Source organism: Heloderma suspectum, chromosome 4 (genome assembly GCF_057233095.1).
Source record: "Heloderma suspectum isolate Gila_16-S chromosome 4, 16-S_ref, whole genome shotgun sequence".
Classification (NCBI taxonomy): Eukaryota; Metazoa; Chordata; class Lepidosauria; order Squamata; family Helodermatidae; genus Heloderma; species Heloderma suspectum.
Window position 1 is genome coordinate 100,398,607 of NC_139461.1, and position 26,052 is coordinate 100,424,658.

The window sequence follows — 26,052 nt, forward strand, 5'->3', positions numbered from 1 at the left end:
TCTTAGTATGTGTGTTGAGGATCGTTGTCTTAAGGCAGGGGTGGGCCACATATAGCTCTCCAGATGTTTTGACCTACAGTTCCCATCACTTCTAGGCAACATAGCCAATGGTGAAGAGTGAGGAGAGATGTAGGTCAGAAAATTTGAAGGGCCACAACCTGCCCACCCCTGACTTAAGGACTATTCAGTCATTGAAAATCTCCCTACAATATGTCTCAATGTTCCTCCTGGTGTTGCCTGGTGATAAGTAAGATGTGACCTGATCCATCCTTGTATATGGTTACCTGGAAGTGATGGAACTTATTCTATGTCTATGGAAATCCGAAATCACACATTCTTCACAATAATGCTTCCCTAGGGATAAGCAAGGCATATCGTATGGCAGCCTTCCCCAGCTGTAACTCCTACGGTTCCTGACCACTGAGCATGATTACTGGGGCTGATGAAAGTTGGAAGTCCGCAACATCTGGAGGGCACCAGGTTGAGGAAGGCTGTTGTATGGGAAAGAGTTTGAATGTTAGGACCATATATAGCTAAAAAGGTGTGATTTTGCTTTGATGTTACTGTTGCTGTTTTGTTCTTATCTTATGTAATGATGACAATGAGAAGAAAATTTATTTTTTTATATTCAGATAGAAATTTCAGGACCAGTGCTGCATTAAATTGACAATGGATTGATAAAGAACAACTAAGACTGAAGAATTATTTATTTGAGTAATTGTTACTCTGATCTAATTAAAAATTAAAACCCAAAATAATTAGCAGGGGAAGAATGTATTCCTTTTTCTTTTCTTTTAAAGGAAAGACATGCTCTAGGACTGTTATCCTCAAAACCCTTTGTCCGATGAGGTTAAATTCAATCCAACATGGGCATGCTTAATCCCATTGATTTAAATGGGTTTATGCATGCGTAACTCTGTGTTAGTTTGTTTTGACAATTGAAATATAAATGTCCATGAGATTACTAGAATGTCTGAGATCAGAGTCTTTAGTAGGAGGAAAAGGCTGAAATTACCTGTCAGCCATAACTCTGGAGCAGTCCTGTTCAGTTTAACAGGACTGCTCTGACATTGTGGATTTCGCCTGCAGTTACCTAACTCCATAATCTTTCAGTACACTACAAACTAAGTGCCTGAGTCCCCCTTTTGTTTCTGAAAATCTAGCTGGAGATACCTGACATAACTTTGGAAAATGGAATTTAGGAACTAAAATATTTTGTCTCTTTCACTGCACCATGTATTTAGTTCCTCCCCTTCCTTTCTAATGAAGGCTTGATTTGATGGCATTATCTAGATCTTTTATATATCAATATAAGGGCATACACCACAAACAAAGAGATGCCTGGATTTTTGATATATGGCTGACAGCAAGTATCAAAAGCACCTCATCAGCGTCTTTTTAGCGCCAGTCAGCTTTTGCCCCTTGTAATTGTCTCTGCACAGCTGTGAGTTTTATAGCACTTTGCCCATGAATGCATACATTTCAGCTGCTTTCTTTAAAAAAGAAAAAGGTAAATTGGGAGTATTAAACTCTCATGTAAGTATGTAAAAAAGGCAAAACCACAGGCAAAGTGTTATTGAAAACTACAGCCTAACCAGCCATTTTAAAGGTGTCTCTTAAAAATAACTTTTTCAGTAAAAGCTGGAACTTATGGAGGTAATATGAGCTATTGCTAATGTCCTTCCAATGAATTGCTTACACTGTTGAACGGTTAGATGTCTGACATGTCCATATTTCTCCTATGTAGCATATATTGAATTCTGTTGTCTCTGCACCATATTTTCAGGAAGGGGGTGGGGTGTTATATAACACACACACACACACACACACACATTTCAAATTTATATATAAATTTGAAATGTGCGTGATTTGGTCATATAGTTTATTTGAACAGGAACTATACCAGACAGAATTATTCTTGTGTTGAAATGTATCCTTTTTCATGCACCTCAGACTCGTGATTAAAGTGATTGGCTCTCGAGGCATTAAGTTTAGTCTGCTGCTGCCACAATTATGCCTTTTAAAAACTTCTGAGTGTTCTCACTGATTTCCAGTAGTCCAGATGCCATTAGAACAACATGCAGGTACTCCACAAAGCCCAGTAATACTGTCAACACACTGAACTGTGCCCCCCATCTTCGCCCCTCCTACTCTTCCCTTCCCACCCTTCCTTTCTTTTGGCCTAGACTAGCAGCTCTGGAGGAAAACAAAAGGCTTTCCTTGTGGAAAGTTTTAGTAAAGCTGGCTATGTGCCAAGGTTGAGGACCCCTCCTCATTTATAATGATGATTGAAAGTGTACATACTACTGTGGTAAAACATGGTAGGCCGCTAACATTGGGGATGAAGGTTAGATGTGATGGGTGGAGAGGGGAGGAATAAAGAATTCAAATAATTCATTAGGGTCAAACTTTTAATGGACCTTAATGTCTGCATTTGAGTAGCTGCCCATTAAATGAAACCACACTGGGTCAGGTCACAATATTAAGATTTCCTTTTTGCTGCAGTTACCAGCTTTATAAAGGTACTCTCTGTGAGAAGCTTCCCAGAGAGCCACCTGTGGAGGAGTCAGATGTGTTGCAAGGTGCAACAATTACATCCAAACTTTCATATTTCCCTAGCCTCCTTGGGGGGGGGGGAGGGGGGGTATCAGTGGTAGCATTTCATAAAATGTTGTAGCTGTATATTTCAACATGTTTTGTATATTCACTTGTGAATCAGAATATAATGTCACTTGCCCATCCCTGCCATGCCCCATCTCACGTCCCACTCATTCGCTTTGCATCCTGTTGCCATATCAAAGGCAAAAGAAAAGGAGGGGGAATGAAAAATAAGGAGGGTGGAGGAATGGGGAAAGCCAAGTGGACACTATCCAGTTCCTCAAGATGCAAAGCCTTCTAGGATAGAAGCTCATTGAGTCTCATAGCATTCTGTCATATTTAGAACTTTTCTACAATAGGCATTTATTGTGAGCTCATCATTCCTTACCCATGGTTGTTTATGGGCTCTTTAGACAAAGTCATGACCCTCCAGTTTTGCTTCTGTTTTTTAAGAGCACTTTCCCAGGGGGGGTAGGAGTGGGGAAAATGGAGTTTTATTTTTGAAAGTGAAAGAAAACATATTTCCTACTAGTGTAATTGTGTTATTCCACTACAGCACAGTGCCACCTACAGGTTATGTAGTGGAAAAGCAGGAAAGGAAAAGCCCTTTGTGTAGAGCTTGTATCTCAATTCTGTGCCAAACCAAAAGTAGATATAGTGGATTAACAGCCTTGTGTAGAAAAGCTCTTAATCCTCTATAGACCCCCTTTCACATTGGCATTGTTCTGTACTGAGTGACAGAGGCCTTTGAAGCTTGTGGTATAAGATTCAGAGGTACTAGTGAGGCTACCCCTGGGCTGGCGCAAGACATTCTGCTGCCTGAGATGAAGGACAAGATGGTGCGTCCCCATCCCCTGTTCAAAAGACAACCGTATTGGCAGTTAAATCTTCCTTCAACGCTGTTGATTAGACACCATTCTCTACTGCCCCTGACATCAGCAGCCTAGCTCTGGTCATGGAGCACAAATAGTTCTGCCCACTCTGCACCCCTCAGCATCTGCTGCCTGAGGCAAGCACCTTGCTCTGCCTAATGTTAGGACCGACCCTGGGCTCTCCAGATCCTGGCACCTTCATTGTTGCCTGCGTTTTGTCACAGTTCAGGTACAGTCCCTTATCTTAGCTGACAAAGGGACAAGTTAAATAAGGGCGAGGTATAAATTATAATATGGTAGGACTGGTGGAGGAAGAAGTGAAAGATTAATTGAAGAACTATTACGGGGAACCATAATAACAGGTGCCATTTCCTTCTTCTGACCACTCCAGTGTATAAAATCTCATGGCAAAATGTTGTTGTTGTTGCTAATTATGATAACTGAGAGGAACTTTGAAGATAAGGAGAAGGAGTTCATGCTTGATCAGGAAGAGGATGGAAATCCAGTGGACAGGATTTCAGTAGGGCTGTCAAATGGCCTGAATGGTGAGAGAGATGAAGGATTTTAGCAGGTGTGACAAGAGAGGCCTTGGTGAAGAAGGTTCCGGTCTTCAAGGGGGGAAATGCATCCGTTTTAACTGAAGGAGCAGCTTTTCACAGTGTTGTACAGGGAGAAGTTAGATAAATTGCTGAGTGATCCAATATGGGGAGCAAAGGCGAGCGAAGAATCTACAATAATGCCAAAGCTTCATGCTAGGTCAACAGGGTGGAGGATGATGATGATAATGATAGTGTTAGTGAGCAATTGAGGAGAGAGAAATGAAGGTGAACATGCTGAGTTTGAAGTGGTAATGAAGGGTAGAATCCAATGGTTGTCCAACTTAGACTAGACCCAGATATATATATATATATATATATATATATATATATATGGCACTCTTTTTTAAAGAATAATTTTAATATGTTTCATTCTTTTTATCTGTAGTTCATTTTATCTCTTGTTGTTCACCGCTCCAGAATCTGTTTAGATGTGGAGCAGTATACAAGTGTTATAAATAAATTGAAATGAATAGGTCTACTCTAAGTAGGCCTAATATTGGATACTGCCCGAAACATCCAAATGGAGATCTCAGATAAGCCAATGAAGATGCAGAACTTCCTTTAATACTAATCCTAAAGCAATGGTTTTCAAACTGTGATCTCAAAAACCAAGAGTACTACAACGAGAAGACATGTAACCCTGGACAAGCTGATGGATGCTACTTGTGCATCATGACTAACAGTCTCTTGCAATGTGTAGCTGCAGATGTTCTCACAAGATGAGGTCTAAGTCCAACATTCCACATGGCACATACTAAGAAGCGTACATCCTAGAATGCACCTCAGGCTCCTCTGCAATGCACAGGGAGTCTGCAGTGGACAGATCAAAGTTGATTAGGTTCCCTGACGATAAGTTGGAATTCACTCTTGTTAATGTTAAGTGACTAAAGATGCTGAGCTTTTGAGTGAAGACTAAGATCCTTTGCTCCCTTTTGCACTGACAGTGTTCAAGGCTTTGGTATGGGTGAATAGCTAAGCTACGTAGAAAAAGAAAGGAAGAGGTACACAGTAACTTGCAACCCTGTAGAAATGATGAAATAAGATGCACATAATGTGTTTCTTTTGCATTAAACATTTTAATTATGCAAATGTACTGATCCATGTGACATTAAATGCTGGTTCTGCAATTTAGCCCAAATATCTCTTTCACAAATAAATGGATATACAACTGAGAATCGCTTCCACAATCTAGTCCTTTGCTTCCTTCCATAATACCGTCCTCCTAAGTAGGAAGGATTTTTTAAAACACCATAATTTGCTTGGTGGATAAGGCCCTGCTGCACATAAGTTATAGTAACATTTGTTTGCTTATAAGCCTGGGCTGCTGCCAAAGAAAATTTACATTGTGCAGAAGCGGAGCCTTCTTTCCCGAGAAAGCATTGTTCAGATGCTTGCATTCATCACTGGAATATGATCTTCGTTTGAAATATTTCTGGGGAGTGTCACTGGAGAGCTGCGCAGTGTTGGCAGATCAGTCCACAGCCACTGTGGGAGCTGCTTAAACTCTCGTTACTCTAATGACCTGACCTGTCTTGACAAAAATGCTTCTGGAGAAATTATTTTTCAAAACTAGGCCAGTAGCCAAGGTCAGGCCAGTGAGAGGCCTTGTCTCTTTCATTAAGATTTTGGCCATCCCTAATAACTGCATAAGTTTTGCAAATGTAGGGAGGATGAGCAATAATAGTACTAGTGGCACACTGTTTTATGAAGAGCAGCTCAGGACATCATGGGTGGCCACTGGCCTTAGTGGGAGAAAATGTTTATGTTCAGGAATACATTTAAAGTGCCAGGTTGCTGGGATATTTGGGTGTCTTTGGCCATTCTGAGACCTGAGGACTAGAGGGCCAATTTCTTCTGGATCAGGGATGGTAATAAGAAACATAAGAGCCATGCTGGATCAGACTAAGGGCTGATCCAGTCCAGCATTCTGTTCACACAGTTCACACAGCTGTCGACCAGGAAATCACAAGCAGGACACAAGTGCAACAGCGCCCTCCCACCCATGTTCCCCAGCAACTGGTGTACATAGGCATACTGCCTCTGATACTAGAGGTAGCTCATAATCATCAGGACTAGTAGCAATTGATAGCCCTCTCCTCCAGGAATTTATCTAACCCCCTTTTAAAGCCATCCAAATTGGTGGCCATCTCTACATGTTGTGGTAGCGAATTCCATAGTTTAACTATGCACTGTGTATCGCTTTTGGATTGGTGGTTTGTGGGTGTGGGTATATTCAGGCAACCAATCCTTAGGAAATAGGCAAGCTTGTAATGAGATGGCAATGAGTCCAGGCAAGTAGTCTGTGGAACAGTGTAGAACAGCAGAGGATGTGGGAAGACACCAAAAGGGTCTGAGGAACCCAGTCAGGAGGAGATAAGCAGGAAGGCAGACACAAAGCTAACAAATAGCTAAACTGTAGTTTAGAAGTGCAAGGAATCTGGGCAGGAAGAGCAAGGAACCAGAAAGGCACCTGCAGAATTGTGATGCTTTGCTTAAAAACAACATTGTGGGCTTATTCGACAGACATCAAGTTCTGTGATGTGGGGCAACCATATTTATATAGGAGAGCACCAGCAATATGGCTCTTCATCTTGCTCCTGACCAGTCCTGGCCCAGGGTTTACTGAGCTGGAAAATGGAGCTCAAATTATACACCTGGAAGAGACAGACTTCAAGCATGAGGCTAGTGACTCAGGCAAGCATCTCCCTGAGGCATGACAAAGCGGCCCAGGAAACAGTCTGACACTGGCCCTAACATTGGTGACTGGGGGCACTTGGGTTAACAGTGGGATTGAGAGAAGGGATGCACACACATACAAAGCCCCTATAACAGTCATCCCCCCCCCCCAAGACTTCATGGCCTTGACCTCAGAGGAGCGAAGCAGTCCTTACCTCAACCTACTTATTCAGATTCTTGTCATCTGTCAAAGCTTGACTATGGTAATTTTCCACTCCTTTCCGTTGGTTAAATATGATCATGCAAAGAGTAACATTGTCCTTTCAGGGATAGCTGAAGACTGTCTTTTTTCAGATGATCTTTAACTATTGAAATTGATGCTATTTGCACCACTTCTGTTTTGCGGTGTTTGTTTCTTCTTGTTGTAGCTATTTATTAGGATTTTCTACTGATTTGGTTGGTTGTTGTTTTTATCATTTTAAACTGTAGACCACTATAACGTGTTTATGAACAGTGGTGTATAATTTTTTTTTAAAATAAAGAAATATTTGACAGGAATTAAATCAGTCAAATTAACCAGTTTTCTAAGTTCTGGATGTGCAGAAGGAGCAGTCTTAGTCCTGTAAGTAGGCTTGATGACTTAATATATGTGGGCTAGCTATTATATTATTGCACTTTACATGCTTACTTGAAAGTAATTCCCATTGAACATAGTGCAGCGCACAATAATAAAATGGTCAGCTTTTTTTTTTAGCAGAAGCCTCACTAGGCCCTTGTTAGCAATCCAAAAAATGCAGAACTGTTGCATTGACTGAACATAGTTGTTGGCAGTCAGAGACCAGCCTTGCTTTTGATACAGCACAGGAGTTTGTTTCTGCTACATTTACCTGGAAACTGTATTTTTGAGGAATGTTGGCCATGCTGGCTGGGAATGATGGGAGTTGCAGTCCAACTCATCTGGAAGACATCTGTTTGGATCAGTGAGATGCATCCCAGTGTTTCGTTTCTTAAGGACTGTATGTTGTCACCAAAAGGAGAAACTTATCTGCAATTTCATGTAAAACATTTTAATCCTCACTCAAAAGCTTGGAAATTGTATTGGGAAAACCACTAGTGACTGGAGAGGATGGAATGCCATCAGTGCAACTTATTTATTTTATTACATTTGTATTCCTTCTTTCTTATATGGAACTCAAGGTGGCATACATCTGTTTCCCAGGTTTTCTCCCATCCAGGCACTGCCTTCACTTAGGCTTGCTTAGCTTCACCAGGTTACTGTATCAGGTGCTTTCAGACCATACACGGAGACCTTCACATGAAGCTAAGATACTATTAATTTTCCAGTCAGTGGTGCCATAGTAAACTATCAAGCTGTTTGTAATTCCCAATGATTATCTGTCAGATATTATATACTGGCTGAATTCCTATTCCTTTTTGGGTTCAAGCTTTGGCAACTAATCTAAACTTTGAAGATAAATCAGAATGAACTAGTAGATCTCTAGGTAATTTGCAGTACATAACAAGTTTCTGACTCCCAACTATTTTGCAGTAATAACTACAAAAGCACCCCCCCAACACACACACACGAACACACACACAGAAAATCTGGGAGGAAACCAGGAGTGGATTTTTGTGTGAAAGGACTGTTAGTTCAGTTGTGGTACTAAAAACATATTCCTGGGTTGAGCTCATAATTCTAAATGTCTGTCTGTCACCATGAGCCACTATTTTCACCTGGCTCTAGTTGGTGGACGTTAAGGTCTTAGTAAAAAACAAAGTAGATCCCACAAGCCTAAAGGCTTCCCATGCCAGTTCTACTGCATAGCTACTCTAACTTTGCAACTGTTTTTTTCACTAATGTTAATTGGGGTGGCAGAGACTAGCACATTAAAAAAAAAAAAACACCTCCTAGCCATATTTATGCTGAGAACTTTTCTTCTCGATTACTTGCAAGACAGTGTGTGGTAATGCTAATGTGTGTCTGCAAAATACATAACTGATCTGGCTGAATATTCTCCAGATGTCTATTGAGTAAAATTTCTAAGAAAGATGAGATCCAGCAAGAAAGGTTTCTAAAACAGTGCTAGGGGGTAGCAGCTCTGAAATCTAGCTTCAGAATGCTCAACAGCATTCCCCTTGTTGGCTGGGCCATTTCTTCCATCTATCCATCTGTTCCCCCTTTTACTTTCCTTTTTTTATGGAAAACACATTGCTAAGGTTAATTTCTCTACCATTGTTAATTAATATTTGAAAGTATAAATTTAATCTATGAGCCACTCCAAAACCTTATCTTAGACTAAGCTACGTGGTTGACGTCACTTTCACCTCAGACTTTCTGGATTATCCATTAAGAACTGTTTCAGACTATAACTACTGTAGCCAGCACTGCCAATTAACATTAAGTGTGCTTATTTGACCCAAAAGGGAGTTACGTCACATTTTAAAAGATAATGGTTATGAATCACTTCAGAGTTCTATATGAAGGAATAATAATAATAATAATATAGCATTATTAAATACAACAAAATCTTTCTGGGAGTTGTAAATGTTCATTATGACACAATAATCCCCTTGGTTTGCATGCCATTTTTTGGTTTTTCAGACACATGTGGTAAGCATGCTCTACTGAGGCTGCATAGGAAGTCTTATACCAGGTCAGATCCTTGGACCTTCCTTCTTTGTATTGTCTCCTCTGGTTGGAAATAGGGTTTTGGGAAGAGGCTTTGCCCATCACCTCTTACTTGATCCCTTTTTTCAGGGATTGAACCTGGGGCCTTCTGCATGCAAAACAGATGTTCTAGCACTGAGCTATGATCTCTCCCATAGCACAACTCTCCTGAAGCTTTCAGTAGGGGCACTCAACACTGCAGGATGTTAGGACAGGAGGAGGATGTGTAGGAGATGAATACTACACATCAGTACCACTCTGCCCCACCTCCACAGTTATGAAATCCCTGAGGATATGTCTGCCCTGGCTTTCAGAGTTTTCCCAAATCTCTCAAGCTCAAGATTAGGAACACACTGTGACTGCTACAAGGCAAGGCTTGTGTGGCTTATTGAGTGATTGCTGGAGTGCATTTAAAGTTTTGTCTGAAAACTTGAATGCTAAGGCCACATCTTCATCTCATCATAAGATCAGAAGAGTTCCATGGCTTGTAGGACAGCTCCCACAGTTTACATCAATTGAGGTTCAGATCTGCATGCTCCAGAAATAGAGATTACAGGGAAAGGGATTGAAAAGGATTTTAAAGCATTACATGTAATTCAGGAAAGCTTACAAATGTTTTCATAATACAAGTGAGGTTTGGGAATAGCATCAGAGGGCTCAGACTTAAGAATAACATAATACCAGTAGGTATTGCAACTGAATCTCAAAGCAAAGTCAAAAGATCAGATAGACATCTTTCACAAAGTGGATAAGTCAGCAGGGATATAGTGGCATGTGTAACTGTTACCACTTTTATTTAATAAGAAGACTAGTTACAAAGTTGACCACAGAACAGATCATCAGCTTATCATGAGAAATGGATATAAGGAGCCCTTCTCAATGACTGAAGTGTGTTAAATTTCTAATAATGCAATCCTACACATGTCTAATCAGAAGTAAGCCCCACTGAGTTCAATCGGACTCACTCCCAGGTAAGTGTGTCTAGGATTGCAGCCCAAGGCTGTTTCTCCAGTTTCCCTAAATGTTCACAGGTCCCTTTTAAGATTTGACTGTATGGTTATCATTACTATTTTCCTTCCATATAAAAAGAAAAGCAAAGTGAGAAAGAAAAGACAATCTCAAGAAGAAAGAACAAAAGTAATATTTAAAAATATTGAGAGGCAGTGTAATATTGTGGTTAGAGTTAAAGACTAGGACCAGGGAAACCCAGGTTCAAATCTCCACTTTGCCACAATGCTCACTGGATGAACATGAGCCAGTCAGTCACTGGGACTGTTCAGACAACATGCTAACCCACACTCAGTGGGTTGAGTGTAGGTTGTTCGTTGAACCATGGGGTTAGTGTGTTTTCTGAACCCAGGACATTTTCTGCAGGGTGGCTTGTTAACCATCCAGTGTGGCTTGTTAACCACCCTGAACAACCCAGTAATAAACCATAGATTCTCAAGGTGGTTCAAGAAAAATAACCCACCCTGAATGGTTAACAAGCCACCCTGCAGAAAATGTCTGGGGTTCAGACAACACACTAACCCATGGTTCAACAAACAGCCCATGGTTCAACAACAACCCACAGTCAACCGCTGAGTGTGTGCGAACCCAGTCAGTCTCTCAAATGTGTCAGTTGGTCAACAGGTTTCTGGTAGAGGGTGTTGGAGATGATACTTATGCACTCCTTCAAGTGTTAATTGGTGGATTGATGAATATGTATAAAATAAAATATAAAATATATTTAAATATATATAAAATACAATATAAAATATTGGAGCAATTAACATTTTGCTGCATTTTGTATATTGCTATCTCATATTTGCATCTAGCACTCACAGATTCATAATGGGGGAAAAGCCTATGCTAACACAACAGAAACTGAAAGCAGAGAATATAACTACCCACACAAGTTTTAATGCTGTACTTAAAATTAATTTGGGGAAACACCTGCACCATCATTTTCAGACAGATTAAGTGCCTCCAGACCAAAATCACTGTAGTGCTTCATTTAAAAACGTTTTTAAATAAGAAAGCTGTTTGTCTTGACCAGTGACTTTAGTGGTGTTTGGAGCGGAGGGAGCTGTGTGTGTGTGTATGCGTGTACATGCATATGCATATGCATGCATATATGTAAGATAAAAAGTATAAAAATAGCTTATTATGAGCTTTTTTATTCTGAGGTCTGCAGCTCTACAGTTTGAGAAAAGATTAAGAAGTAGGAAATGTCCTTTTTTATGTGCTTTTCCTACAAAAAGATGGCTCACGCTAAGAAACTGAATGAATACTGATAAGCAGAAATGCTAAACACAGTTTTTATTAAGCTTGGGTGCATTTTCTTCTTATTTCATGTGTCTGAATAATTGAGCTACAGAAACGCAACTTTTGGAGGCTTCGAATTTTTCTTTTTTTCTTCTTTACGTCATGCATAAATCTAGTTGAGACTAAATCTTTGGGCAGAAATAGAAACGGAAGCATACCATCCTGTTTTCTACCCCAATAACAAACGAAGCAGGGCTAGCAACTTCCTGTTCTGTTACCTACAGCCTTCTTAGAACTTTGTTCGTGAATATTATTGTATATATTGGAGATACAATATGTCTTATTTTTATATTTATTATATTATATTATATTATATTATATTATATTATATTATTATATTATTGTAATTTTAATATTATTCTCATTCTCAGTATACTCCCCCACCCCAAGTCAAATTGTGTCCCAAGCCGTTCTTCCACTGGGCCTTAGGATTGGTTAATTGGTATGGATCCTATTCGTGAGAGTTCATTTACTTTAGGATCATGGTTCTCAAAGGGTAAAATGAGTCTTTGAAGAGATAATTACTCTGTTGCTAGGACAGGTATGGCTCCTCCCTGACTTCCAGTGCTGCCTTCAGGTTTTGGGAGGGCTTAGTCAAGGGAACTTCAGTAGCAACCTGTCTCTCGCTTAGTGATCCCACCTCCCCCTTCATACTGCTGTTACTGCCAGCTGCTAGTGCTTCTCTTCCTCCTTCCCATTGCTACCATCCTACCCACTGCCAGGAAGAGGGCAGGGGAGCAAACAGGTAGCAGCAGCAAGGAGGAAGAGCAGGAAGGCCAGGGTACTATCAAGGATGGACCCACTGGCCTTGACAGGTGCCCAACTATCCAATTTCTGCCGACTTCTACCATAGGGTTTATTCAGAGGAGCCCACATATCAAGAGCGAGGGAAGGATAGCAAAGTTGTAATACTATGAAACCAACTCCATCACTAGTGGAGGTGAAGCAGTTCTTACCTTTCCACATTCAGCATTTATCAGACTAAGTGCCTCAAACCAGCAGCCACTGTTACAACATACTCAGAGGTTTATTACTTTGACCCTTACTCTTGAATTAAACTGACCTTGATTGCTGAGATTTACCTGACATTTTAAAATGAGTATATATTTTCAGAATAATACTTTGGCTCCTGGGCAGTCAATTGCTTGGGAATGTCATATGTTTGACCAGGGCATGAGTGGTGGTGGTGGTGGATCTGTACTGCCCCTAACTCCAGCTTGAGACCTGCAATGGGACATTTCCTGGAGATGAATGGGAAGGTTCTTCTCTGTTTCATCACTGCTGGCTTTGCTTGTGTATGAGGCTGATGAAGGTGGGGGGGGTTAAAGCTTCCAGGACTTTATGTGTCTTTGGTTTTTGGTCTAGGATATGTTGTTGTTGCTTAGTCGTTCAGTCGTATCCGACTCTTCGTAACCCCATGGACCATAGCACATCAGGCCTTCCTGTCCTCCGCTCTCTCCCGGAGTATGCTCAAGTTCATATTCATTGCATCGGTGATGCTATCTAGCCATCTCATCCTCTGCTGTCCCCTTCTCCTTTTGCCTTCAATCTTTCCCAGCATCAGGGTCTTTTTCAGTGAGTTTTCTCTTTGTATTAGGAGGCCAAAATATTTGAGCTTCAGCTTCAGTATCTGTCCTTCCAATGAGCACTCAGGGTTGATTTCCTTTAGGATGGACTGATTTGACCTCCTTGCAGTCCAGGGGACTCATAAGAGTCTTCTCCAGCACCACAGTTCGAAAGCATCAATTCTTCAGTGCTCAGCCTTCCTTATAGTCCAGCTCTCACAGCCATACGTTACTACTGGGAAAACCATAGCTTTGATTATATGAACCTTTGTCGGCAAGGTGATGTCTCTGCTTCTTACTATGCTGCCTAGGTTTGCCACAGCTTTCCTCCCAAGGAGCAAGCGTCTTTTAATTTCATGGCTACAGTCACTGTCTGTGGTGATCTTGGAGCCCAAGAAAGTAAAATCTGTCACTGCTTCCATTTCTTCCCCTTCTATATGCCAGGAAGTGATGGGGCCAGATGCCATGATCTTAGTTTTTTTAATGTTGAGTTTCAAACCAGCTTTTGCACTCTCCACTTTCACCCCCAACAAGAGGCTCTTGAGATCCTCTTCACTTTCTGCCATTAGGGTGGTATCATCTGCATATCTGAAGTTGTTGATAATTCTCCCGGCAATCTTAATTCCGACCTGTGATTCATCCAACCCGGCGTTTCTCATGATGTACTCTGCATATAAATTAAATAAGCAGGGTGACAATATACAGCCTTGTCGTACCCCTTTCCCAATTTTGAACCAATCGGTTGTTCCATGTCCGGTTCTTACTGTTGCTTCTTGACCCTCGTACAAGTTTCTCAGGAGATAGGTAAGGTGGTCTGGTAGTCCCATCTCTTTAAGAATTTGCCACAGTTTGTTGTGATCCACATAATCAAAGGCTTTAGTGTAGTCAGTGAAGCAGAATTAGACATTTTTCTAGAATTCTCCTGCTTTCTCCATGATCCAGCAAATGTTGGCGATTTGATCTCTAGTTCCTCTGGCTCTTCAAAACCCCTCTTGTACTTCCGGTAGTTCTCGGTTCACATGCTGCTGAAGCCTAGCTTGTAGGATTTTGAGCATCACCTTGCTGGCATGTGAAATGAGTGCAATTGTGCGGTAGTTTGAACACTCTTTGGCGTTGCCCTTCTTTGGAATTGGAATGTAAACTGACCTTTTCCAGTCTTGTGGCCACTGTTGAGTGTTCCAAATTTCTTGGCATATTGAGTGCAGCACTTTAACAGCATCATCTTTTAGGATTTTAAATAGCTCAGCTGGAATACTGTCATCTGTGCTAGCTTTGCTGTTAGTAATGCTTCCTAAGGCCCACTTGACTTCACTCTCTAGGATGTCTGGCTCAAGTTCAGTGACCGCACTATCATGGCTATCAGGGACATTCAGATCTTTCCTGTATAGTTCTTCTGTGTATTCTTTCCACCTCTTCTTAATCTCATCTGCTTCTGTTAGGTCCCTGCCTTCTTTGTCCTTTATCATGCCTGTCTTTGCACAAAACGTTCCCTTGAGATCTCCGATTTTCTTGAAAAGATCTCCAGTCTTTCCCATTCTGTTGTTTTCCTCAATTTCTTTGCATTGTTCATTTAAGAAGGCCTTCTTGTCTCTCCTTGCTATTCTCTGGAACTCTGCATTCAGTTGGATAGATCTTCCCCTTTCTCCCTTGCTTTTCGCTTCCCTTCTTTCCTCAGCTACTTGTAAACCCTCATCAGACAGCCACTTTGCTTTCCTGCGTTTCTTTTTCTTTGGGATGGATTGAGTTGCTGCCTCCTGAACAATGTTACAGACCTCTGTCCATAGTTCCTCAGGCACTCTGTCTATCAGGTCTAATCCCTGAAATCTATTCCTCACCTCTACTGTATATTCATAAGGGATATGATTTAGGTCATACCTGAATGGTTTAGTGGTTTTCCCTACGTTCTTCAATTTAAGCCAAAATTTTGCAATAAGAAGCTCATGATCTGAGCCACAGTCAGCTCCAGGTCTTGTTTTTACTGACTGTATAGAGCTTCTCCATCTTTGGCTGCGAAGGACATAATCAATCTGATTTCGATATTGACCATCTGGTGATGTCCATGTGTACAGTCGCTTCTTGTGCTGTTGGAAAAGAGTGTTTGCTATGATCAGCATGTTCTCTTGGCAAAACTCTATTAGCCTTTGTCCTGCTTCATTTTGTACACCAAGGCCATGCTTGCCTGGTATTATCCTGGTGATTTCTTGACTTCCTACTTTAGCATTCCAATCCCCTATGATGAAGAGGACATCTTTTTTGGGTGTTAGTTCTAGAAGGTGTTGTAGGTCTTCATAAAACCTATCAGCCTCGGCTTCTCCGGCCTCAGTAGTTGGGGCATAGACTTGAATTCCTGTGATGTTGAATGGTTTGCCTTCGATTCATACTGAGATCATTCTATCGTTTTTGAGATTGTACCCCAATACTGCTTTTCCCATCCTTTTATTGACTATGAGTGCTACTCCATTTCTTCTAAGGGATTCTTGCCCACAGTAGTAGATATAATGGTCACCTGAATTAAATTTGCCCATGCCTGTCTATTTTAGTTTGCCGATTCCCAAGATGTTGATGTTCAATCTTGCCATCTCATGTTTGACCACCTCCAGCTTGCCTTGATTGATTGATCTTACATTCCAAGTTCCTAAACAATATTGTTCTTTACAGCATCGGACTTTCTTTTCACCACCAGACACATCCACAGCTGAGTGTCCTTTCGGCTTTGGCCCAGCTGCCTCACTCTTTCTGGCGCTACTTGGAAATTCCCTCTGCTCTTCCCCAGTAGTATATTGGACACCTTCTGACCTGAGGGGCTCATCAACCTCATACTAAAGTTCCCAAGCAGCACTGCAAGAACGTGCATGCTCAAAACTTTGCAAGCCATTTCAAAATTTTGAAGAAAAAAAAGGTGATACATTTTTCAAGCAATTGACAGTGCTAAACATGAGAACAGACTTGCTGGATCACACCAAAGATTTATCCAGCCCAAGAGCTGTTTCTCACAATGGCCTACCAGATACTTCTAAGAAGTCTACAAGCAGGACATGAAGGCAATACTATGGATGCCATAGAACCATGAAATTCGGCAGTTCATTGTTGGAAACAATTATGTTCATAATGAACGTTAGTCTTTCCATTATTCAAAATCAGATTGATTACGAGTTGACATCTCTGTCCTGCTCCTGTGTGGTCTGCATGACGTAGGCATCTAAACTTTGCTATTTCTGTGCCTGTCCTGATGTTGGGTGGTTTAACCCTTGACTTTCTTAAAGAAATAGAAAGGAAGCCAAGCCACGAGTGAGAAAGAAATGTTGAACAAAGGGTGGATACTAACCTATGTGGCTGTTTTTTCAGTCATGATTGGTTTGCTGAAGGATTTCAAATCTTAACTTACACTGATTGCATTGGAAAATAGTAACTAAAGCATTAAGTAACATGAGCATGAGGGCTGCAAATGGGACATTTCCGTGTCCAGCTAGTCAACTGAGACCATTTCTCTCAAGTATCAGACAGATTTTGTTTCTTGTTTGGTAAGTAAAAATTACTGTAGAGCTGGTTGTTGGTGGGTGGCACTGTGAGGATACTGGAAAGGGAATCTACGGAAGAGTCGGCTGGAAGGGGATTGGTGCAGCCTGAGACAGCTGGCAGGTGAAAAGGAAATCTGGACTTTCTTAAAGAAATGGAAATATCCCATTTCTAGTGGGCTCCCCCACACTGGAGGCGTTCAAGACGAGGCTGGACAGCCATCTGTCAGGGATGCTCTGACTTGGATTCCTGCATTGAGCGGGGGGTTGGACTCGATGGCCTTGTAGGCCCCTTCCAACCCTACTATTCTATGATTCTATGACTTCAGCAGATGGACTTCAGCAGATGGAGCTCTTCCACAGCTCCTACTTGTGCCACAGCCACTCATGCTGCAGACAGTCCCTCCAGCTTCAGTGGCTCCATACTGCTTGTAGGGTGAACAGTAGAAAGCAGCCAATCAGAGAGGACAATATAATGGAGTGACCCATGACATCATGACGCATAGTGTGGTGCCATACTACAGTTTCTAAGATGCATTGTGTTGACATGCATGCACAAGAATTCGTATATACACGAGATCTTGAAATAGTGGAGAACTTTCATCTGAGATTGGACTGAGGAATGCATAACTTGATGAGGAAATTACAATTCTTGTTGGGGTGAGTTTGCCCATCACTAGCAATAACCCTCTCCTGTTGTTGCTCCCCAGCCACTGGTACCCGGAGGCATACTGCATCTGAACAGAGGTTGCTATTAGCCACTGATAGACATCCTCGGACCCTCCCTGAATTTATCTGGTTCCATTTTAAAGCAATTTAGGCTAGTGGGCATGACCACATCTTCTGGTAGCAAATTCTATACATTAGTTACACACTGGGTGAAGAAGTAGTTTTGCCTGCGATGAATCTCCTGCCGGTCAGTTTCATTGAATGATCCCAAGTTCCAGTATTATGAGAGAGGAAGAAAAATGTGTCTCTATCCACTTTCTCTACACCATGCATGATTTTATCAACATCTCTCATGTCCCTCCTTACCCTTTTTCTAAACCAAAAGACCCTAGTTGCTATAGCCTTTCTTCTGAGGGAAGGTGCTCCAGCTCCCTTTTTGGATCTTTTCTAGATTCACAATATCTTTTTTGAGATGTGGAGACCAGAGCTTTATGCACCATCTTTCAAATGTGGCCGCACCATGTATTTTTATAAGGATATTGCAAATGGAGACAACGGAAGGTCATACATCACTACTTTGTATCACTATCAACAGAATAGCAAGCTGATCATCAACAGCATGGCAGCTCAACCTCCTGGGTCTTGCCAACCGCTGGTGGGCTCTTTGCCACAATCTGGAAATCAGTGGCCTAGAAAATGTTGACAATAATGTTGTTTAAAATCATTCATTTTTTCCATCGAAGCTCATGCTGTTTATTTGGAACCTTTCTGAATTCTGTATTATTTTTCTCACAGGCAACCCTTCCTTATTGGAAACATACAAAGCATTTTCAAACAGCCACAGTCATGGTAAAGAAAGGGCATGAAAGCCTTCGAGTCTGAGACACTTATCCTTCCTTATCTATCCTTTGGAGACATTAGCTAATCAAAGGTTGATATTCAGTACAATAGGACAAGTGCACTGTGCCTCTCTCTGTTATCCTAGCCAGCATGGAAAGTTATTATTCCCATGGTCACAGCAGAGGGTTTGGTTTGCTTCTAACTTCATTGCCCTTAGCCTAAACGGCTATCATCGGCAACAACAAATCTGATGCCATATGTGTGCATATGTTATCAGTTCCCTAAATAAATGTCTTCTCCCCCCACCCCTCTTTTCTTTCCCACCCAATTTGTGAAAATTTGTGCTCTGGGATGCTTCTCTATCAGGCCCATGCAGCTGCTGTTGTTTTAGATATGGCAGGAAGTAGGACCGGAAAACATTTAGTGCTCACGGCCCTCAGAAAAATCGAGAAATTCTTCTGATTTACTCAAGGCTCTGGCTCCAATCAAAGCCAGTGACTAAAAAAAAGGCCTTCAATCAGACAACTGTGTCTGGACTGCAAATGTCAGAACTGAGGTTTTAGCCATCACCTTCTTGCAGGGTACTCCAGAGATATTTGATATGGCTGTGTAAATCATGAAGTACTTGGCTCTGAGAAAAAAGTTCCACTTCAGTTAACGTTGCAGAAGTGGGACTGACACGTGTGCACTCAGCACAGGCAAAGACGTCTGCTTGCACAGTTTTCAGCCAGCTGAGGAAAGCCCCCCTTTTAAAAATTCTCTGGGGACGAGAGCTTCTATAAAGCCCCTCCATTTTATGCTATCGCTTTCTCGTGCCCGGCACATGCATAAAAGTAGATCACCTCTAAAGTTTGTTCTCTGCATTTCTATAAATGTTTTTAACAGCACCTGGAAAATGAGAAGCTGGCCAAAGAAGGCTCACAGAAAATACACAGTGAACTCACCAAAGCCTAAAATGTACTTTGTTATTTGTTTGAAGTTAGGGTAGGATACCACTTAATCTCTTTCCTGCAGGAATGCTGAGGATAGCTGAAGCCCTTAAAGTGTGTAGCAGAATACAGTTGGTGGCTGTAATTATAAAACCATCCGAGTTAAAAACAAATGAATGTATATATAAAGTGATCAACTCCAGCTTCCTCCACCCCCTCATGTGTTGCTTCTTTCAAAATCAGGTATTAGAAGCCACCACGGAGTTGTTAAGGAGGAATCAGCCCCCATCCACTAGCAGTGAGGGGCACAATTCACAAGAAAACATTGTTGCTTGTACAAGCATGACACACACCCCCTCCTAAAATTAATAGGAGATGTGCGACAGAACAGTGCTACTTCATGGATTGCCTCCCTAGTTAACATCTGTAAATGTTTTGGGGAGAGAAATTACATATTAAGACATTTCTTTTTTAATTACACTCTCCAGATGAGATTGGTTAAGAGCAGAGAAATGTATCCCATAGCGACTGATGTCAATAAGTGAGCAGTCCCCAAAGCTAGCCGGGACTGGGAAAGCTGTGCTGCTTGCTGCTTTTGGCTTCGCTCCCTGCTTTATAATGTCAAACTTAGAACTGCCTTTATATGCACTTTCATTTTTTTTCCACAGTAGCTCTTGCCAGCAAGCTGTAAACTACCGTATATCACTCAGATTTAAGAACCTAAACTTTAAAACAAATTAAACACTTGTTGACATTGTAATAAAAATCAGAACCGAACTGAACAGCTCAGTAAAACTACACTTCAATTATTTTATGGATTTAAGATTGTTTTCTAGGATTCCCAGACTCCCAGTGCAGCAAAGTTATTTCCTCTTGGCAGATAGATGGAAGGAGAAGTCACTGAATAGATCAAATTCTGCAGCAAAGAGGAGGTTTAAGTCTTGAGCAGAAAAGTTGGTGTCCCCCCGTGCCCCACCTCAGACAGCAATTTGCTGTGTCCAAGCCAGACAAAACTCTATGCCAGCTTTCCCCAACCTGGTGCCCTCCAGATATGTTGGGCTGCAACTCCTATCATGCTGGCTGGGCCTAATGGGATTTGCAGTCCCGACACATTCAGAGGGATGTGAAGGGTGCAATCCTATGCAAGTTTAGGGTGCAATCCTATGCAAGGGTGCAATCCTATGCAAGTTTAGTCAGAAAAAATGCCTAATTTTTTTTTAAAAATGAAAAAATGGCTGGCTGGGGCATGCTGGGAGTTGTAGGCCGTTCTCTGTCTAAACTTGCATAGAGTTGTGCCTTAAGTTTAAGAAAAAGTCAACGTAGTCCATGTTTTCAAAAGAATGATTTAAAGCATGCATCTGACCAGATCTGGCTGTTAAGAAATATTTACATGTTTTTGATAAGAGAAAGACAAGTAAAGGTTTGGCCCAGCCTCTACCCAAGAGCAAGTATCTGCATGAGTTTTGCCTCTCTCTAGTCTTTTCTTATCTTCCATCTCCATACTTAGCTGTTACATTTGATGTTCTTTTTATAACTCCCCACCCCACCCCGCTTTCTTTGTGAAGTGGAAACCACTTCTTCCCTGTTGAGTTAAATGCCAGGTTTCCACTCTTCTTCAAACTTCCTTCCAAAACAGGTTGGAATGAAAGTATTTCAGAAAATGTATGTAGATGGAAGCTATTCTAGATGATTGTGTGTTAAATGCTGTGTTTTTACAAAAGGTGTATTGTAGTGGTGGTGGTGGAGGATTCTACTTTAGTCCAAGCAAAAAATCAGAATGCACAGAGGAGAACCACACATACAGCCAGAGGTGTCTTTGAAGTTTCTGTTACAGGTACTTGTATTGCTGAGCAGGCAGGGTATTTTTTACATTTAAAATGGGCTCGCTTGTTCAGCTGTGTGACTTGCTGTTGAAAATAAGTCAATGAAGCCTTAAGGCAGCGGAGGAACCTCCTCCAACCACACCCTCTCCCCAGTTCCTCCCCTGATGTCATCCCTGCCCGGTTTACATTTCTCTGTGCAGAAATTTCAGCTATGTTCATAGTTCTTCCCTCACGTGCACAAATAGAGCTTTGTAGGATTGCATTGTAAGTCTCTAGCCCTCATGTGGCTGATGTGTGCTGAAGTTTCAGAAGCCCAAGGAAACCCCAGAACATTTCACAGATGAAAACCTAGCTCTTTTTCTATTTAAACTCATTTAGGCTGCAATCCACAGAAGTCCAAATGAATTTTAACTGAAAGCCAATAAAATAGTTCCAAGATTATTCAAGTCAAGCACTGCACTCTCTCCCTTACATCCCCCTCAATAAGCTTCTATAGTGAATGTTGCTGAATGAGTTTAAGATTGCAATTTTATACCCACTTACCTGGGAGAATGGAGTAAACCCCATTGAAGTCAGTGGGGCTTATCTCTGAGTAGACATGTATAGGGCTGTGGTATAAATTGCAATTATTCTAGGACAGGTACAATCAAATTCATTGTGGGATTAAATATTCACTCTATTCAACAATCGCTAAACTTTTTGTTCTAAATAAGCTGTTATATTTACTAATGTGCCTTGCTTCAGAAAGCTAGTGCAGGACAGGCTATTTCAGACTAAATAATACAACATACAGAAACCACAGGAGAGACTTCAGCCAGGTTTAATAAGACATGTGTCTGGGCATGCTCAAGCTGGCAGGCATTTTTGGTGTCAAATTACAGGTAGTACAAGTACTCAAGGATATACCGATTTGTATTGCTCACTTGAAGAGTTTAGACCGGAGTGGGCAAATTTTAGCCCTCTGGATGTTGCTGGACTGCAAATCCCGTCATCCCTCACTATTGGCTATCCTTGCTAGGCCTGCTGGTGGTTATAGTCAAACAGCATCTGGAAGGCCACACGTTGCCCACCCCTGGCCTAGACACAAATTGCTATGCAGTATAAAACCGCCAGTGCATAACAGAAAAGGCGTCCTTGATTCCTATGTAAAGCGATTGGGAGATACCAAAACCAACGTTACAGCTCTAATACAGGCAAACAGTTTTGCCCACTGTAGGTTTTGTGTGTAAATATTGCTCTTGTACGTTCACAATTTGTATGGTTCTTTTATTACCTAAACTGCCTCACGGTTGTCCAAAGTGTCATGCTAAATTTCAGATAAAAGTGTTATGCACTGCAGAATCACCCTAGCCGAGATGACACATTGTAACCTTCCAAATACCAATAAGGTGAGGTGTTCTCTCCAGAAGTTCAAGAGAAAACAGAAAATGATTGCAAGCGGCAGATTGCTAACGATTGCTTTGAAAGTAGAACGCAAAATGTTGTGAGTCATTCCAGCTTTTGAAGTGGCCTTAAAAATGAATATTCTTACTTCTTCCCCATAGTGAACACTCTGACTAGCTCACTTCCCAAAGGAGTGGAGTTGGGAACAAACTGATTGGAGCTTATGGGTTGGGCCTTATTTCCTACTGCTGGCCATGAATGTAGCTGCCCATTTTCTTTATTTTTAGGGAAAAAGCAAATAGTATGGGCAAAGTGTTTGAGTAGTCCCAGCATTTTAAGCGTGCATGAAACATGAATATCTTGTACTTCCCACCTTCAAGGTATTCTGCCTGGACTTCTGTAGTGGGTCTTTTCCCAGCACGTTGCTTTGAGAACCTGAACTTGAGTATTCACATACAGCTTTCAAAGCAGGAAAGCTGTGAAACCAGTTTTTAACTTTTCAGCTCTTTCAGCAGAATATGGCACCTCTCCAGTAAAGAAGAGCATATACAGCAAAATTTGGGGGTTGGGGACGGGGAGCAGTTGTCTAGTTGTCTTCCATTATAACTGGTCTGTTGAGATGAATTGCATGGCAGTGCTGGGTTTCACCACACAATAACTACATGCTACAGTCTTCCCACCATTTCTCCGTCCCTGCTCATTCAACAGTAAACCTTTCTCAGTCAAGTAGCAACAAACTGATTAAAACTCAGAGCTTTTCTACACAAGGCATTTATTGTGTACAAATTATTCCCTACCCACAGTTGTTTACAGGTTCTTTAGATGACACTGTGACCCTCCAGTTCTCTTCCATGTCTGAAAAAGCATTTTCAGCTAGTTTTTTTTAAAGCAGGGAAAATGTGGTATTATTTGTGAAAGCAAAAAAAAAAAAAAGCTTTTTCCACTTGTGTATTTGGTGCTATTCTGCTATACCACAGTACCCCCTAGAGGTTATGTAGTGGAAAAGCAGGAAAGGAAACACTCTTCATGTGGTGCTCGGATCTCAATTCTGCAAAGAAACTGAAAGTAGATACAGCACCTTAACAGCCTCGTGTAGAAAACCCTCACTTTAATCTACTGGCTTTTGTCACTAACCCCCCACTGCACTGTCCATTAATTTAAAGTGCACTGTATGTTGCCTTCTGTGTGGCAGACTCAGGCCCCGAGCCTGCCAGTTGCCAGGCCCTAACCCATATAGTTCAACTAACTAGGGAGTTTTTTTCTTGGTGAGAGATCGTGGTGTTTGGGATTAGTTGTGCAAGACAGCAGAAAAGACAGACTAAGATAGCAATGAAACTGTTTCCTATTTTTATTATTTAAAAATGGTGAGCATCTATCACTCTAAGTGTAATTGGTACATTTAGCGATACCTGGATCACTGATGAACCCAGAAAACTTCACGCACCAGCTGGTTGGAAACAGAGATATTCTTGACGCACACAGAGGTGGAATATTTCATTGGATTGGATCTAAGGAAGAGTTGTGCTTCTACAAGTACTAATAGAAAGATAATAGTTTGGATCCAGACTAAATCATGCTCAGAGTAAACCAGCTGAAATGAATGTGGCTTCAGTTACTCATCGACAAAGATGGTTGATGCATGTGCATTCATGTGTATGTACAAAGCAAAGCAAATTTTGTTTGCACAAAGCCAATGGCCATTGCAGTTTGTAACAATATTCATATATACATAATCACACATAAAACAAACAGTAATGCTATACAGTGTCTATAAAAATCTACCAAAGGTTTACCAAACAAATAAAAACATTAAATAAAATTAAAACTAGCATTATGCGACTTAAAGTCAGGATGTCTTTGCAATCCTCACTTTAAGAGCAATTGCTAAAAATGTTGCCATTTTTGCTGTGACTAACCTATTGCAGTACTCAAGAAGAAAGTTCACATAATAATATGTATGTAATATGTTATTATGTATTACAATATTTATTCATCACCTTTCTGACCAAAAGGGCGCCAAGGCAATACACAAGTTTAAAAACAAGCTCATATGTATGTATGCACACAGAACTCAGTATGCAAGGCTAATGGATAATCCAAATTTTAGAATTAGGTATTGCCCTAACAAAATACAAGACACATTGGAACTATTTAAGGTAAAACATAACAACTATCTTTGTAAAGTATTGATTATGAAGGTTGTTGGGGAGCCAAATAAGGCTAAAAGTTGATATTGATTACAAAATTATTAATCATTATATAATATTTTCTGACATTGTACATAAAGAGCAATTCATCAGAGAATATTAGATGCCATTCAATACAAAGAGGTCATTACGTTTCTTGTAATTGGACATCACTGACGCATTAGTTACTTCTGAATCAAATCCACAGGCCACACATGTATTCTCTCTAATTGATTTTATGTAATAACAAATGTGGGCACCAGCTATTACAAGGACTAGAATAATCTGAAATCTGCACCCTTAAGTACCAGGTTAAAAGGTGGTTTGATTAAGTGCAGAGGCCATAAGAAGAGTATAGGAACAGCTATTAACAAGGTATAAATCAGTTTAATGTGTTTTCAAGGCCCATATTTTGCAAACGATTCATTATGATCCATTCAAGGGAGTGTTACCCATATGAAACCATCTGGTTTTATTTCAACCACAATGTGTCAATTATTTGAACATTGTGCAATCCTAAGAAACTTATACTATTTACATTCTGCTCATGCAACAGTCTTCTATTGGGACAAGAGTGCCTGCTGGCATAATTATCATGAATCAATTAGAACCAGGCAAGGAGAGGTTATTTAGACCATGTTCACACAGGAGCCTCCTATTTTCTGACTCTAACTGTAGGGTACCATCTTTTATTTTTTATTTTGTCCTTCCTTTATGAGAAGTATGCTATTATACATTCCTAGGCATATTTTTTTTGATGGAAGTCTCAGTGATTTCAATAGAAACTTTACAAGTAAGAGTGTATATGTGGAGGAACAATATTTGGGATCAGGGTATGGACAGAGAAGGTGTTTAGGAGGGTAACTGAAGCCAGAACTTCTGCAACCAACTGATATATGGAAACTTTGGCCTCCACATCCTGAGATGGCACATGCATGTCTAGAACTTTTTGGAAAAAAACTAGCTGTGGCAAGTTGTAGAGGGACAGTGGCAGGTGGAGGAAGCGTTAAGCATCCTTCTTCCCACCTATTTTTTCTCTCCTGCAAATACTGTGTCCCCACCACCACCACCACCACCTGCTTTGCAAAGGACAAATTTATGGTGCAGTTTCCAGACACACATGGGCTGATAACTAGGTTGAAAAAGTAATAGATCAAGTAAACATTTATGCAACATATATGCTTCAATTCTATGCACACAAGTTCCCACTGAACTTGCATAGGATTGGACTGTGTGTTGCAAGCATTTGGCCTTGAGAATATGCCATTCCTTCTTCCCAAAAGGAATTTTGGGTGAAAACTTGAAATCTGTAAAAAGTAAAGTCTGTGTTTGTGCTGGTGGGTACAAAATGTCTGCTGATATGTCTTAAATGTCATGTGACAAGGTTTGGTGTAAACCTATAATTGACACCAGCTGTTTGTA

The 26,052-nt window shown here is 41.0% G+C and overlaps 1 protein-coding gene across 7 annotated transcripts in view; it reads left to right on the top strand.

Annotated features, from left to right (window-relative positions):
- Nucleotides 1-26,052, top strand: part of NFATC1 (nuclear factor of activated T cells 1) — a 171,632-nt gene that overhangs the window by 126,492 nt on the left and 19,088 nt on the right. Inside the window, exon 10 of one of the 7 annotated variants that reach the window (XM_084850049.1) lies at nt 359-679. The exons of the other annotated variants lie outside the window; for them this stretch is intronic. Within the exon in view, the coding sequence (XP_084706175.1) occupies nt 359-417 (59 nt within the window). The 3' untranslated portion in view covers nt 418-679. Of the gene's footprint in view, nt 1-358; nt 680-26,052 lie in introns of those variants that run through there. 7 annotated transcript variants of the gene reach the window in all.